The sequence below is a fragment of the Aspergillus udagawae genome, assembly GCF_001078395.1.
Source record: "Aspergillus udagawae IFM 46973 DNA, scaffold_8, whole genome shotgun sequence".
NCBI lineage: Eukaryota > Fungi > Ascomycota > Eurotiomycetes > Eurotiales > Aspergillaceae > Aspergillus > Aspergillus udagawae.
The window spans coordinates 530,373-543,680 of NW_025091271.1; the positions used below are offsets into that span (position 1 = coordinate 530,373).

Genomic DNA, 13,308 nt, shown 5'->3' on the forward strand with positions numbered 1-13,308 from the left:
AACCTAGCCATGAAAATAGAATTGAATATTCCTTAAACAAACCACTCTCCGAAGCAAAGTTCGTGTCTCCTGAACCCAGATCTTATCAGATAACAATCACCCCAATATGGTTAAGCCTTGCGGAGGAATGACGACCATGACCGTCAGCCAGCGACGATTTGTGCCATCAACTAAAACAACACACCAAGTTCCAGCAGCACCACTCCATGGCAGGTAACAAACGATCCTGGGAAGGCAATCTTGTGAACACCGAGAAGACACAGGCAATCATGGCGGCAGCACCAGTCGACCAGCCTTCTACACAGATTCTCTCCATGTTCGAGACCTTCCGCGACGAACTCGATCAGCACCATGACCGCCGAGAACGAGTCATCAAGACGAGCAGAGATATTACAGCCTTGAGCAAGAAGATGTTCGTTCCCTGTCCCGTTCTTCCCGTTTGCATGCACACAAGGCACAACGCAATTCGCATACGCTAACGTTTCCAACTACCAGAATCTTTTCGTTACAACGGTTAGTCTACCGATCCATCATCGCCTACCCTCAAGTCACGCTAATATGGAACAACCATTGACAACCTCTCAGCATTCGCACAATAAAAGCCCCCATTCCCGCCCCAATCGCCAAAGAGACCAAAACCCGCTTCGACCAAATCTCCACCCTCTTCCAGAACGTCATCCCCGACGTCACAGGCCTCAACAGCTGGCGCTACCAGCGCCAACTCAGCGGCGCCATCCAGGAATTCATCGAAGCTCTCTCCTTCAACCACTACCTACAGACCCAGACCCTCATCTCCCACGCCGAAGTCGTTGCCGCCCTTCCCCGCGAGATCCTCGTCACGGAGGAGGATTACCTGTTGGGCCTGTTCGATCTAACGGGAGAAATGATGCGGTTTGCGATTACGTCTCTGTCGACGGGCGGGCAGGCAGATAGCGGCGGTGATGATCTGGCGGCGCGGGATATCTCTGGCGCTGGCGCGAATCTGCCGAAACTGCCGGCCACGCAGGCGGGTATTGTGGTTGATTTGAGGGAAATGCGGGCGTCGTTTGAGTTGCTGAGTGTGCCGCGGCGGCATGCGAATAATATGTTTCGGGATATGGGAAAGAAGGTGGATGTTATGCAGAATAGTGTGGAGAAGGTTGAGCGGGCTGCGTATGGGATCCTGGTGCGTGGTAGTGAGCGGCCGTCGGGGTGGACGCCGGATCTGTCGGGGCCGGTTGATATGGAGGTTTATTGATTATGCACTGGGTCAAGGGTGCAACGTATGTGGAATGCATCGCATGTCCTCGTCTTTAAAAACGATCATCGCGTTACCATGTGGGTAATACCAACAGTCATGACGTTGTCAATCTCATAAAAGCGTGTGCATCATCAAGTAAAAATAAGCATAAGCATGTACGGAGGCTACGACCCTCCCCCCATTCAAAGCATATACCCCATCGAAAACGCCCAATTGTCCATTCCCATTCCCATTCCCAATTCATATAGATATGACCGGTCAGCAGCACTCTACACAGCCGGGAACCTCGGATCCTCATCCTCCGTCAAGATACCCTGAGAAATAAGCTCCTCCGGCTGCGGTCTACGCTGCAGCTTCTGGTCAAGGTTATCCGCAAGCATATGCTTCTCGAGCTCCTTCGCGTTCGCCAGCAGCGCCGGTGCAGCGTTGGTATGCGGGAGGATGTTGCCTATTATGAAGCAAATCAGCTTTTTCTACTCAAGCATGGCATCCATTTGAACCTTCGCAGGAAAATGAATACACACGTTCAACAAGCTCATCCCGATCAGGACGGTGCTCGAGATGTTTCTTCAGGCTGTCTGTTGTACGCTGGCGCGCGAGTTCTGCTTTGGCTGCCTGGAGAGATCTACGCAGGTCCGGTAGGACACTTAGTATCGTGCATAGTCATGCAGGATTCGGGGCGTGGTAGTTGGTAGTCACTTACGGCGCCACGCTAGTGTCGAGCAGGATATGTCTTTCTTTAAGGTCCTGGGCGTCGGGTCGAGTCTGGAGGTGTTTTTCAAGTGAATTGCGACGCTCCATCGACGAGGCTGAGAGGGGACTCTCGTCGATTTCGGCGTTGGGGATGACGATATTGTCCATGATAGCGATAGCGATAGCGGGATGATGATACGGGAGGACTGAGATATATCCTTGCGGAGACTCAACCGTGCCTACTCACGACAACGCGGTTACGAATTCGGAGAGACTGCTGAAAGAGGGTAAGAGTAGATACCAGGCTAATAAGTATTGATGAAGCAGAACGTGATGAGGTCCGAAGTGATGATAGTGTTGACACAGAAGAATGGTAGGTCAAGTGATGATGCGGAGGACAGTTCCACGGGACCTTTAGAGGTAAAGTCGGCGGGGCAACAGAAGTCAACCCCGCATACATCAAACGGAAGACGTCGCATCAAAAAGTCTGATTTGTATGCTAATTTTCCTAACTGAATTTAGAAATGAAGACTGGGATACACTCATCCACTCTGACAATAAAAGAAGTAAGCATCACACATGTCAATTTGCTGACCCTCGATACTGATACTGCCTCCTTTCTCCGAAACAAGTCTGAGAGTGGCATCTTATTGTGTCCAACGAAATCAAGCAACGAAACAACAACTGCCATCTGTGTGCCCCCAGCACGGACGTGTTGAAGGGGAAGTATTAGATCTTTGGACGGTAAGGCGTTGGAAAGAATGATGAGTCCTGGAGTACCACCTGCGAAGTGGAAACAAATTGAAGACATCAGCGTGTTTCACACTGTAAAAGAGAAAGTCAACGGCATATAGGAAATCATCAGATCCCCGCAGCTCGACTTGAGACCATTTCTGATGCTTCAAACCCTTTTGATTGTAGTTCCCATGCAGAAATGGTGCTATCGGATCGTAACCGTGCGGTGCTCGATTCGCGATCGTCTGCCTTATTCCTGTACATGCATGCCACACGCCCGGGAGAACCCGTCTGTCTCATCCATAGGCCACCGGTCAACTTTCGAAATCCGACCAGTAGGAAGTACAGCCAATGCAGATAAATCCCTTCTCTGCTTCGAATAACAACCGTAGAGGTCTATTTTGAGGAACTTGCAGAAGCCCGGTTCGCCAGTCGGACGATTGACGAACCTTTGCCTTCCCATCAAGGAACCCAGAGTTTGCCTCGCCCGCGACTGTTACCACGAGAAGGTCCTCGGGATGCTCCGCGACGACCGCGAGATGCGCCAGCAAGGCCACGAGCGGCTCCAACTTGAGTGCTCAAGTCGACGGTAGGCTGTTGCTTGCTAGTGGGACCTAAAGACCGACTGAAAGAATCGGGATCGATGGGCTGCGTGGGGATCTCAACCGTGCTCTCCGGGGGAGCTGCGACCACTTTGGGAGCAGTGGTTTTACGGTTGGTAGTTGCGCGCGAACCCCCGCCTCTCGATACTCCTTTTCCACGGCCGCGAGGCACGAACACCAATTCATCCTCGTCGCTTTCGTCCTCGTATGAGAGCAGCGATTTCGGTTCAGACACCTGGGTCTTTTCAACGTACTTGCAACGGTTCTTGTACTCTCGTTCTTCATACTGGATCGAAGTTCGCAATTGATGGATGTTCTTAACGGCAATACCGAACTTCTGAGCCCACAATCCCGTTACGCGATCGTTTGTGACGAGGATGCAAGTCTTCGCTGCATTAGTGGCGTCGGGACCACTGTGCAAGCGCCATAGAATGGCACTGAGAAGCGGACGAAGCACCACGGGAGCCGTAGGAACCACAGATCCCGAGGCAGTGCGCCGATGTCCGATCTCATTCTTCAATGTGGCCTCGTCTTGTAGTCCACCATTTGCAACAGCGCGCGGGTTGGAGTCCTCGGGGCTTGTGCGCGAGCTTCTCGACGAGGGTGATGAGGCAGGATTACTGTGCGTACCCGCGGAGGGAATCGACGCTGCGTCTGATTCGGTCTTGAAGTTGAGCTTGTTGAGAAGCATCTGCGACAGATCATCGGGGGCCGCGCCATTTTTCTTGTTGCTGCTCTTCATTTTCTCGGCTGGCCTCTCGAGGGGCAACTGCTCCTCCGCATCATCTCCGTTGATCGCCTCGGGTTCCTCCTCAAACTCTGGTAGGAAGAACTTCTCCGCCTCTTCCCAATTTTCGTACTGCTCCATCGGGCCTTGGAGAACGACGCTATCGGCAGGAATATTATCTTTGCCGGAAGTGACTCGATCGAGAAAGCGGACAGCCTCACGGGAGTTGATGGCGATCTGGGATCCGGCTCTTTTCAACGCATGCAGGCGTTCAAGGGCTGGAAAGCAGCAGAAAACCTAATGAGCGAGCGGGACGGAGGACGGCGTCTCGGAAATCAATGTACTTACTATAAAGAGGGACGATGAGGGTAATGGCGCCACTTGTGGTCCATCTTTTGATTTCGCTGATGTTGGTGGTTAGGGCCGTTTCGTCCACGGCACAATGGAAGACCTTGCGTCCGGCCGACATGGCTCTCAACGAGTGAAGGGCGACCGGGCGCTTTGATGGAAAAAATCGAACAATCAAGGCAGGACAGCGGAGTCCTACACTAGACAGCTAGCTTTGACGACCGCGACTAGGCCGCAGTGCGATGTTAGCGGGATGCGAGAACTCCCGAAGGAGGTTTGGGTAGTTAGACGGAGGCGGAGGACTTTGGGAATGTGGGGGCATGAGTGAACTTGATGCATGTAGTAGAGTCAGGCAGCAAGGACAACCAAGATGTATGCAACTTATACTCACAAGAGAACACTGTTTCACAAGTAAAGCTCATCAGCAGCATCTTGTGGTTCTGGATAATAATGAATGTGAACGGTAGTGAGCCCGAGAGAGGGAGTGTAACTGCATCCTACAGCGGCGGATCAACTCGAAGCCGCGGAGAATTAGTCGATCAGAGCCTGTGACTAAGCACTAAGGCGCTTTTTTGTAGAGGGTTATGATGTGATCCAGAAGGAAACCGCCATCCTTACCCAACTCTTTGAGCTAACGATTTCAAATGAATAGGACTATGCATATTATTTTCCCTGTATTACATTCTATCGCACAGCAGAGAGGCTCTAAGTTATTGGTGTGTGCTAACGCTCTAACGCAAGCCGATATGTATTCAAGGCAAGAGAACAGAAATGCTGTCATACAAATCCTTAGAAATCGTACCAGGCCACAATAGAAAAGGGGTTTCTCAGGTCGCCTTCTTAATTAGACCCTCAGAGTCTTTGACACGCTGTGCCCATTCACTAATCGCGAGGAGTTAGCGTCTGAACTCATAGCCACAAGGCAAAGAAAAGAGAAAGATACTTACGTCCAGCTGCCGTCATAAACCCTCCGAAGACTGGGATCTCCATACTCTGCTACATTCAAAGCGGTTTCAATGACACTGGCCGTCACGCCGGTGCCGCATGTGCTGATGATGGACTTGGTTTCATCAACTTCGTGTTTCTGAAAGACCTCGCGTAGCTCTTCAGGAGAAAGATAGGTCTTTGTTTCAGGGTTAAGAAGTTCCTGGAATGGCAAGTTCTTGGAGCCAGGGATGTGTCCCGAAGACAACCCCGGGCGCGGTTCGGGATCAGTACCCGCCCATCGCCCGTAAGATCGGGCATCCAGGATCTCGACCTCCTTTGATCCTTCCTTTCGGTGTTCCTTGGCGATCTCCTTCAACTCCCGGTAAGGAATCACCAGCTTCGAGTCGAATTGCGGGAGTGGGTAGCTGGTCTTCTCCACAGGCGCCGGCTCCCCAGTCTCTGTCGGATAGCCTTCACGAACCCACAGCCTGTAGTTGTTGAGGACATGAACCCTGGGATGTCCAAACACTCGTAAGGTCCAGCCAACACGAGGGGCGCTGAAGATGCCAAGCTCTTCCGTATCGTAAACCACAACCTCGTCGTCGCGTCGAATGCCAAGCTGGCTCATCGCCTCCGCGAACGTTTCCACAGTAGGAAGCATATGCGGGTAGGGAGATTCGGGGTCCTTGATTGCGTCTAGATCAAAGAATCGTGCCTGAGGAATGCGATGCTTTCGAAAAGCATCAATGCCTTTGCGGCCCTCGGGGTCATTGGGCATAAACCACGCAGCACATAGAGGGATTACACGCGGAGAAGTGGAGATCTTCGTGGTCGGATTCTTCTTCAGAGCTTCATGGAGCTCCCTGGGTGACACAAGGTATGAAGAGAATGAGATCTGGCGACTCTGGGTCTGTTGCCGTAGCTGCTGAGAGACAGTCATGGTAGGGCGTATCAGGCGAGTCGGTGAAGGAATGCTACGAAGAGTCGCAAAAGCCATGGTCGCGGCGAGTTCTCAGAGGGAGTAATCGATAAAATAATTCACATACCGAATGACGAATATCGGGATCAAATCGGTCAGTAAACCATAACAGACTGGGTAGAGGGAAGTGTACGGATAGTTAGCGGGGGAGTAGTTATCTAGGTGTGCGGAGTCAGCCAATGCTTCTCCACCATGTGAAAAGAGGTAAACAACTCCGCGGTTATCGTCGCAACTCCACTAAGATACCTGCAAGCTGCGTATCTTCTAAACTAGTTGAACACAACCTTCGTACAACAACGAAGACATATCAAGATGAAAGTTTCTATCAAAGAATGGAACGCGGTCGCTACCTGGCGCTGGGATATGCCCGAGGACGACGTCTGTGGTATATGCCGTGTTCAATTTGATGGAACATGCCCAACCTGCAAATTTCCGGGAGACGACTGCTCGCTTCGTGAGTTAGCTTTCTACTCAGCTTTGGCGACGGGGACGCAATGCTGATCCATAACTCTACATCCTCCAGTACTCGGAAAATGCGGCCACTCCTTCCATATGGTGCGATTGTGGATCTTTTTGTCCTCATTCTATGAAGCCGCTAACTAGATCACTTTCCTGAACAGCATTGCCTTATGACTTGGATTCAACAAGAGTCTTCGAAAGGATTGTGCCCAATGTGCAGACAAAGTATGTGCACTCTTGCTCCTGTTCTTAAGGTAAGGCTAATATGCTGTACAGAGTTTGAGTGGAAACAAAACGACGAGTGAGGATGATGATATTTTCGACTTTTTTAAGCCTTCTGATTCTATGGCAAACGGAGTATTAGGAGTTCTGATGTACATGATACCCTTCTTATTTCCTTTGTGTCTTTTCTCATGACAGCAAAAGCTGCTCTACTCTTTTGATGCGCTTTCATAAAGTGTGCTTTTCAAGTCACCTGACTTTATCGATAAGGCCTCCAGCCATGTGATGATGATGAGCCATTCCGTAGCTTGAGACAGATCCTCGTTGATCAGGTCGAATTAAACCACCCCAATATCATCCCGAAGACAAGGATGTAGCTACGCTGCTGGAGATGTCTTTGCCAACACAAACCACATCCCCCTCTCAATACTCATCCTCTCCTCAACACGCCTCCCGAGGATTCTCCGGCCCCAAAACACTATCACGACCACAGAGCTTTGATCGACCTCCTACCGCGCAACGAGTCAGCCATTCCCCGGAGCAGCAAACAACATACGATGTAGCTGGCGACACCTCATCTCTACGTCCCGGTGATGAGGATCATCATGAAACAAGTTCCGCTTCGCAGCCATCTTTTCAACCCTTCTTCACGCTCATAGAGGATGCCAACACCTCCGAATACTACCACCCAGCAGTCCACTACATCTTCTCCGACGACGACACAGACATCGTAACGGAAGCAGCTCTACGCGCCCTAGAAAGAGAGCAAGATAACTCTCCCGATCCCTCCAAAGGCAAGGCAAAGCCAGCGAACAATCAACCGCCAGCGCAGCAGCAGGACGCTGCGGGAAACGGAACTGCCCTCCTGGAGGACGACGAGCCCCCCAGCCCAAAGAAGGAGCCCCTCCTGCCTCCTCCGACCCCCGGCATTCGCGATAACTACATAATTCTCGACATGGAGATTGCGAATCCCGATGATGCGAAACACTTGAGCTCGGATCCGGCCCGCGCTGCCGGCACCGCTGGTACGAGATCCATATCCACCTCGCCGGTCGCTCAGGGAATACTCCTGCACCAGCAGTCGCCTCCCCCACCAGATGGGTTCCCGCCGACCCAGCCTCAATTCAACGTTGTATCTGCGCATAGCCTGACACCAGCATGGCAAGTGCTCAGCACGCAAGTCGTACCAGCGCCGACATTCGATAATAATGCTTCAGGTGAGCAGCCTTCAAGTGGTGGCTTGATGCTCAAGATCCGTGGAACCTCTGGCTTGCCTGTGACCATGTTTGGAAAGGACAGAGACAAGGAGAGAGGCAGTCAACGACTGGAAGATATGATGGAGCAGTTTGGGAAACGCCTGGGCGAGCTCAGGCAAGTTATCGAGGCTGGACAGCAGGCTCAGCCTACCCAGGATGCCCTCTTTGAAGGAGAAGAAGTGCTAGGGGGAGTAGATGCCAATGCTGTTTTGGGTTCGAGCCCTCGTGAACAAATGGATGGCCATAGCAATACCAAGAATGAGACAGGCGACGACAGCAATATCTGAAGTATGTCGCCGAGCAATTTAATGCAATGAAGAAACAGCGTGATGGAACCGTATACTAACTTCTCCCTTTAGTTGCGTTTATCGTGTCGTGATCGACCTCCTTTTGATACAAATACCTCGAATGTGTTTTTGGCGTGGTCAAGTCCCTGATAAGTCAATGTTACATCCCATCTAGAATAATTTACGTTGGTGATCGAGGTAATACCAATCAAGCAAACCGTTTCACCGAGGTCAGAACCTGGAAAGCTGGGTATCTATTGAAATCGATTTTTAAACGCGACGGAATCCACGCAATGGCCGGATTGCAAAACAATAGAGAAATCGATGAAGCACAAAAAAAGCAGAGACAATGCAAGGTAGCCAAGGTTCTGTACATAAACTATAGATCGGATATCCCACCAGACACCGAAAAGTAGAAATCGCACCTCTCAAACCGGAAACGCCGTCACGACTCATGCAACCAGGGGTATCGGAGCAAGAATGACAGAGCAACAGCTATCTGTACCGGATGCTCATACTACAAGAAGAAAGTTTCAGTCGGAGGGTTGGCTTCTGAGCCTTCGTCCGCGCGATCCGGGCAGAGGAACATTTTCTCTGCCTTCCTTCATACCAGGCATTTTCTTTGTCAGCATCTTCTGAGGAAACTTGTTATCAGTCACACCAAAGTTGGAGCAGTGTCTTTTGGCGGGCGGGACGTCAGCTTCCTCAATTTCTGACGGGTTGTCCGTAGGCAGAGATACTCGGCCGTTTGCTGCTATGGAAGTTTTGGACTGAGTGGCGGTTGAATCATCATCAGTGTCACACGCTAGTTGCTTTGCGACGATGTTTGCGTCGACTTCCCTAAGACCAGTGTTGGAAGGAGTCGCGGTAGTGGACGGATGTTGCTGGGCTCCTACCTCGTCCTCAACATCGTGGTAGACGAAGCCTTTTAATGGAGTTCCCCGGATAGAACTGTCCAGAGAAGAAACAAAAGCGCTCGGCTCAGCGTTGCTAAATGGCAGGGCCTCAAATTCCTTGGAGGTTCTCATCCTTTTGACCAAGGCATCATGCGCCTCGGTTCGAGGCAGGGTCGTTGGATACTCATAATGTCTCTTTTGAGGAGTGACGCCGGTTGGGATATACTCTTGAAGAGGGCGTTCTCGAATGTTGGTGCGAAGCTCCGACAAGGGTTTCTGAACTTCGTCGGACAGAGGCAGCGTCAATTCCTGAAGGCTGTCCATTTGTCGGTTCGCGTCCTCCTGTAAACAAGTGATTCGGTCACGAGAACCGGCTAGGTGTTCTTCATATACTGCGTAGGATTGTTGGGCATTGGACGCCATGCTCTGTAAGCTAGTTATGTGGGCGTCGCAGTACTGGCCATTCTGTGCTCGTGCCTTGGCGACGAAATCATCCAATGCACCCATCTGTCTACTCATGTCCTTCATCTGGGCATCCACGATCCGGACGGTCTCCTCGTGGACGGACTCGGTTACTTTCTGGATGGATGCGTTGCGTTGGTCAAATGCCTGCGAAATCAGTATTGACACATCACTAATTAAGCGGTGGTTGCTTACCTCCCAATCGCACTGCATCTTGGTCTTGAATTCATCACGAGACGCAACGATATCTTTGGCAAATTGTTCCGACTTGAATACCCATTCATCGACCTGCCGATCATAGTGCGCCGTTGCTTGTTCCAAGGAGTCACCCGAAGACATGATGTCAGCCCGCAAACCTTCAACTCTGCCCTTCAAACGACCAAATTGTCTCTGACGAGATTCTTCAATCAATGACCTGATTTGTGACATGAGGTTATCTCGTTCCGCTTCGGCATGGGCATTTTCCTCTTCCAGGGTTTGAGCTAAATGCGCCGAGGCCCTGCGATTCGCCTCCACAGCCTGCTGATTAGCCTCCTGCAGTTGTAGGCGAAGCTGATTGATCTCAGCTCTTTGGCTATTGACGTGGGCTACCATGTCCTCAAACATGGATTTCAAATCTTTCCCGAGAGTGCTGTAAGATGCGTGGAGCTATGTCGGTTAGCACATAGCACTCAGTTGCAACACGAGAGTCCAGCTCACCTGGGCATGAAACTCTGAAAACTCGCCGATGACCTCCTTCGAAATACGGGCTGCCGCCGCTGACAGACCGTTCAATCCCTCTCCAACCCTGCCTTTGACCTCCTCGCGCAGAACCTTAATCTCTTCGAGGACATTGTTCATCTGATCATGAGAATCGGAAGTCTGAGCCTGTGCCTCTCGCAGCGCTTTGTCGAAAGAGAGGTTGAAATTGCGCAGCTCTTCTTCGCTTGACTGGAACTGGGTCAATTCGTCCTCGACGAAAGTATTGATCTTGGTGGCGAAGTGCTCAGCGAGCTTCGAGTGTCGATCTAAGAACGTTCCAACCCTACTGTCGATCATGCTTGTCACGTCAGCAACTTCGTCTACAGAAGTCTCCCATTTCTCCCGATTTGTTGCCTCGAGGTCTGCTTTCCGTTGTAGTTTCGCATGCAACCCTTCCACGTCACCAACAGTCTTTTCCAACGTAGATACCAAATCCGACCCAATATTACGCAGCTGGGCTTCCGTATCCTGATGGGCTTTGCGTAGCATTTCTTCCTCTTCAAGAGTGGCTCTTGTATCCTTCAAAACAATTTCCGTTTTCTCGAGGATGTCATTGGTCTCATTCAATGCAGAACGTGTATCCTCGTGATCCTTCTTGAGGTTGTTAAAGTTGCTGGTTAATGTAAAGAGTTCTTGAACCTTGTTCCGTAGGTTAGACTCCATGGACTCGATCTTGGCTCTTTGTTCCTCATTGACAATTCTTCGGGATTCGCTCTCCATTGTCATCTGTTCATAGGCATCGGGTGCCATGTAAACACCATTCCTATGTCTTGTGGCGATAAGTTCCCCTTTGAGCTTCTCAATTTCTAGGGTGAACTCTCGAAGAACGGTCTTTTTGGCCATATAGTTGATCTGAGGTTTATTGCGGATGTTCTTGGCCCGGAATGCGTAGTCCAGCGTGGATATGGTCTCTTCCAGGTTGCTACGGGAGGGCGAGATTGTGGCAATTATGCATGTTTTTGTTCGCCCGCCGAGAGAGTCTTGCAATAATCGAGTGAGTTTTGATTCTCTGCTTGCAGTTAGCTTCCTCTTCTCCAAAGAGGCCTTCAAGAAGTGCCGCGTACCTGTATGGGATGTGCGGGCTTTTATCCACCAGCGCATTGATCACACGACCAAGGGTGAGCAGGCTTTTATTGATCAAACCAGCCTCCGTAGCTCGCTTGTTCTCAGCACCGCTGCGCTGGATATTCTCACTACCAGCCAGGTCGACCAGGTTGAGCTTTCCAGAACTGATGTAGTCATCCCCGTTCTCAGTGGTCCGTTTGGTATAGACCGTAATTGTGAAGATCGTGTGACTTCGAGAGCTCAGGTCGTTGCATTTGGTGGCAGCGACTTGGCGCTTATGACTGCCAAGCTGAAGTAATTTGATACCAGCAGATGCCGAGTCAATCCACGTTTCTTCCATCCCTTGTACAAGTGTGCTGCCGCTGGTGCCCTTTTTCTCATTCTCGAATATCTTCAACTTCGGGTTTTCCTCTGCTGAAAGCAAGTCGCGCAACTCTTCGTTATAAAGCTCAATGAAAGAGCATTTTACCGTGCTTTCTGTATCCTCGAGCTTGTGGAACAAAGAGTACAAAACACGTGGAATAATCCCAGCATTGTCGGATAGTATCCCAAGAGTGTCTGTCATATCACCTGACATGGTGTATGTTTTGCCCGTTCCTGTCTGCCCGTACGCGAAGACAGTACAGTTATAACCCGCGAGCATCTGATTCCATTAGCTGGTCAACTTCTTGCAATTTTCACATGGTTTGTACTAAATAACTGACCTCATTCACAATTGGAAGAACAACATCCTCGTACACAGTGACCTGATCAGCCGCAGCCGAGAAGACTTTGTCGAAAGTGTAAGCTTTATTCGAAACTGCATTTGGGCCCATTGACAGCTCCACGGTCTTGGCTCCCTCGGTCGATACTACCACGCCGCTGTTTTCCTTGATTTCGCGATCATTACGCCCACGGCATCGTACAACCACGTGAATACTCGTGTCCTCATTGATCTCGCGCTCATAATCTCTCTGGTTCCTTATCGCAGAGATGCTGGCCGTGTCGCTCGGCGACTTCAGACGAGATGGGTTCGGGGCGGAAGCTTTTGCCGGGATCGCGGAGGATGTTCTTCTCTCGGTCGCTGCTGAGGTCGGGCGCCGTGTTGCTTGTCGCGTACCCGTCCTCCTTGTTGGCAGGCCGGAGGCAGGCCGTTGGGGGCCGGCCATGGTGAAAGGTCAACGAGCAAATTGTTCCGATAATTCAAAACAAGGAATCAATGGCTATCAGAGATGAGTGCGCTAGCAATCTAGCAAGAAAATTGTTTGGTGGTTGCTGGATGTCTGCAAGTTGTCTGTCTCTATAGAGATCAAAGTAATGCAGCCAACGTTTGTTGTGGTTCGACGGAGACTGGAAAAGGAAAATGTAAACAAACCCGCATGTTGCGCACACGCCACTACATGGTCTGTGCCCCAGGGGGTCATCCGCCCCTCTCACATGATCCGATGTGGTCATCGCCTATCCATCTAGATACATATCTGGAACCCTGTCTACTCTTCTACATCGTATCCTGTCATCTAAATCACATCTGGACACCTCAAGTATTATCTAGTGACTTACATTACATTGTCTATCTGTGGAAAGACGCTGTGTACATGTACAAGCGGCTACACGCCATTCACAGGTCTATCTCATGATGGGAATCGGTCCCTGATCACCATGACCGCCCCGAGAGCTCCCACGCAGGCCC

At 50.8% G+C, this 13,308-nt stretch overlaps 6 protein-coding genes across 6 annotated transcripts; 2 read left to right on the top strand and 4 right to left on the bottom strand.

Moving 5' to 3' along the window:
- Window positions 1-206: 206 nt before the first annotated feature.
- Aud_009691 (translin family protein) lies at window positions 207-1,237 on the top strand (the record flags this gene model as incomplete). The annotated part of the gene is made up of 2 exons (XM_043294540.1): window positions 207-412; window positions 586-1,237. 2 exons carry the CDS (start codon window positions 207-209, stop codon window positions 1,235-1,237), a joined length of 858 nt encoding a protein of 285 aa, XP_043150475.1.
- A 272-nt stretch (window positions 1,238-1,509) lies between these two features.
- Aud_009692 (RPEL repeat-containing protein) lies at window positions 1,510-2,101 on the bottom strand (the record flags this gene model as incomplete). The annotated part of the gene is made up of 3 exons (XM_043294541.1): window positions 1,510-1,688; window positions 1,765-1,865; window positions 1,944-2,101. The coding sequence occupies 3 exons, from the start codon at window positions 2,099-2,101 to the stop codon at window positions 1,510-1,512; spliced, it is 438 nt and encodes a 145-aa protein (XP_043150476.1).
- Window positions 2,102-3,130: 1,029 nt separating this feature from the next.
- On the bottom strand, window positions 3,131-4,466 carry Aud_009693 (uncharacterized protein; the record flags this gene model as incomplete). The annotated part of the gene is made up of 2 exons (XM_043294542.1): window positions 3,131-4,275; window positions 4,346-4,466. 2 exons carry the CDS (start codon window positions 4,464-4,466, stop codon window positions 3,131-3,133), a joined length of 1,266 nt encoding a protein of 421 aa, XP_043150477.1.
- Window positions 4,467-5,172: 706 nt separating this feature from the next.
- Window positions 5,173-6,269, bottom strand: Aud_009694 (sulfurtransferase; the record flags this gene model as incomplete). The annotated part of the gene is made up of 2 exons (XM_043294543.1): window positions 5,173-5,227; window positions 5,293-6,269. The coding sequence occupies 2 exons, from the start codon at window positions 6,267-6,269 to the stop codon at window positions 5,173-5,175; spliced, it is 1,032 nt and encodes a 343-aa protein (XP_043150478.1).
- A 1,054-nt stretch (window positions 6,270-7,323) lies between these two features.
- Aud_009695 (uncharacterized protein) lies at window positions 7,324-8,475 on the top strand (the record flags this gene model as incomplete). Its single annotated transcript, XM_043294544.1, has 1 exon — window positions 7,324-8,475. The coding sequence occupies one exon, from the start codon at window positions 7,324-7,326 to the stop codon at window positions 8,473-8,475; it is 1,152 nt and encodes a 383-aa protein (XP_043150479.1).
- A 533-nt stretch (window positions 8,476-9,008) lies between these two features.
- Aud_009696 (putative kinesin family protein (BimC)) lies at window positions 9,009-12,787 on the bottom strand (the record flags this gene model as incomplete). Its single annotated transcript, XM_043294545.1, has 5 exons — window positions 9,009-9,980; window positions 10,029-10,481; window positions 10,533-11,583; window positions 11,639-12,282; window positions 12,344-12,787. 5 exons carry the CDS (start codon window positions 12,785-12,787, stop codon window positions 9,009-9,011), a joined length of 3,564 nt encoding a protein of 1,187 aa, XP_043150480.1.
- Window positions 12,788-13,308: the final 521 nt, after the last annotated feature.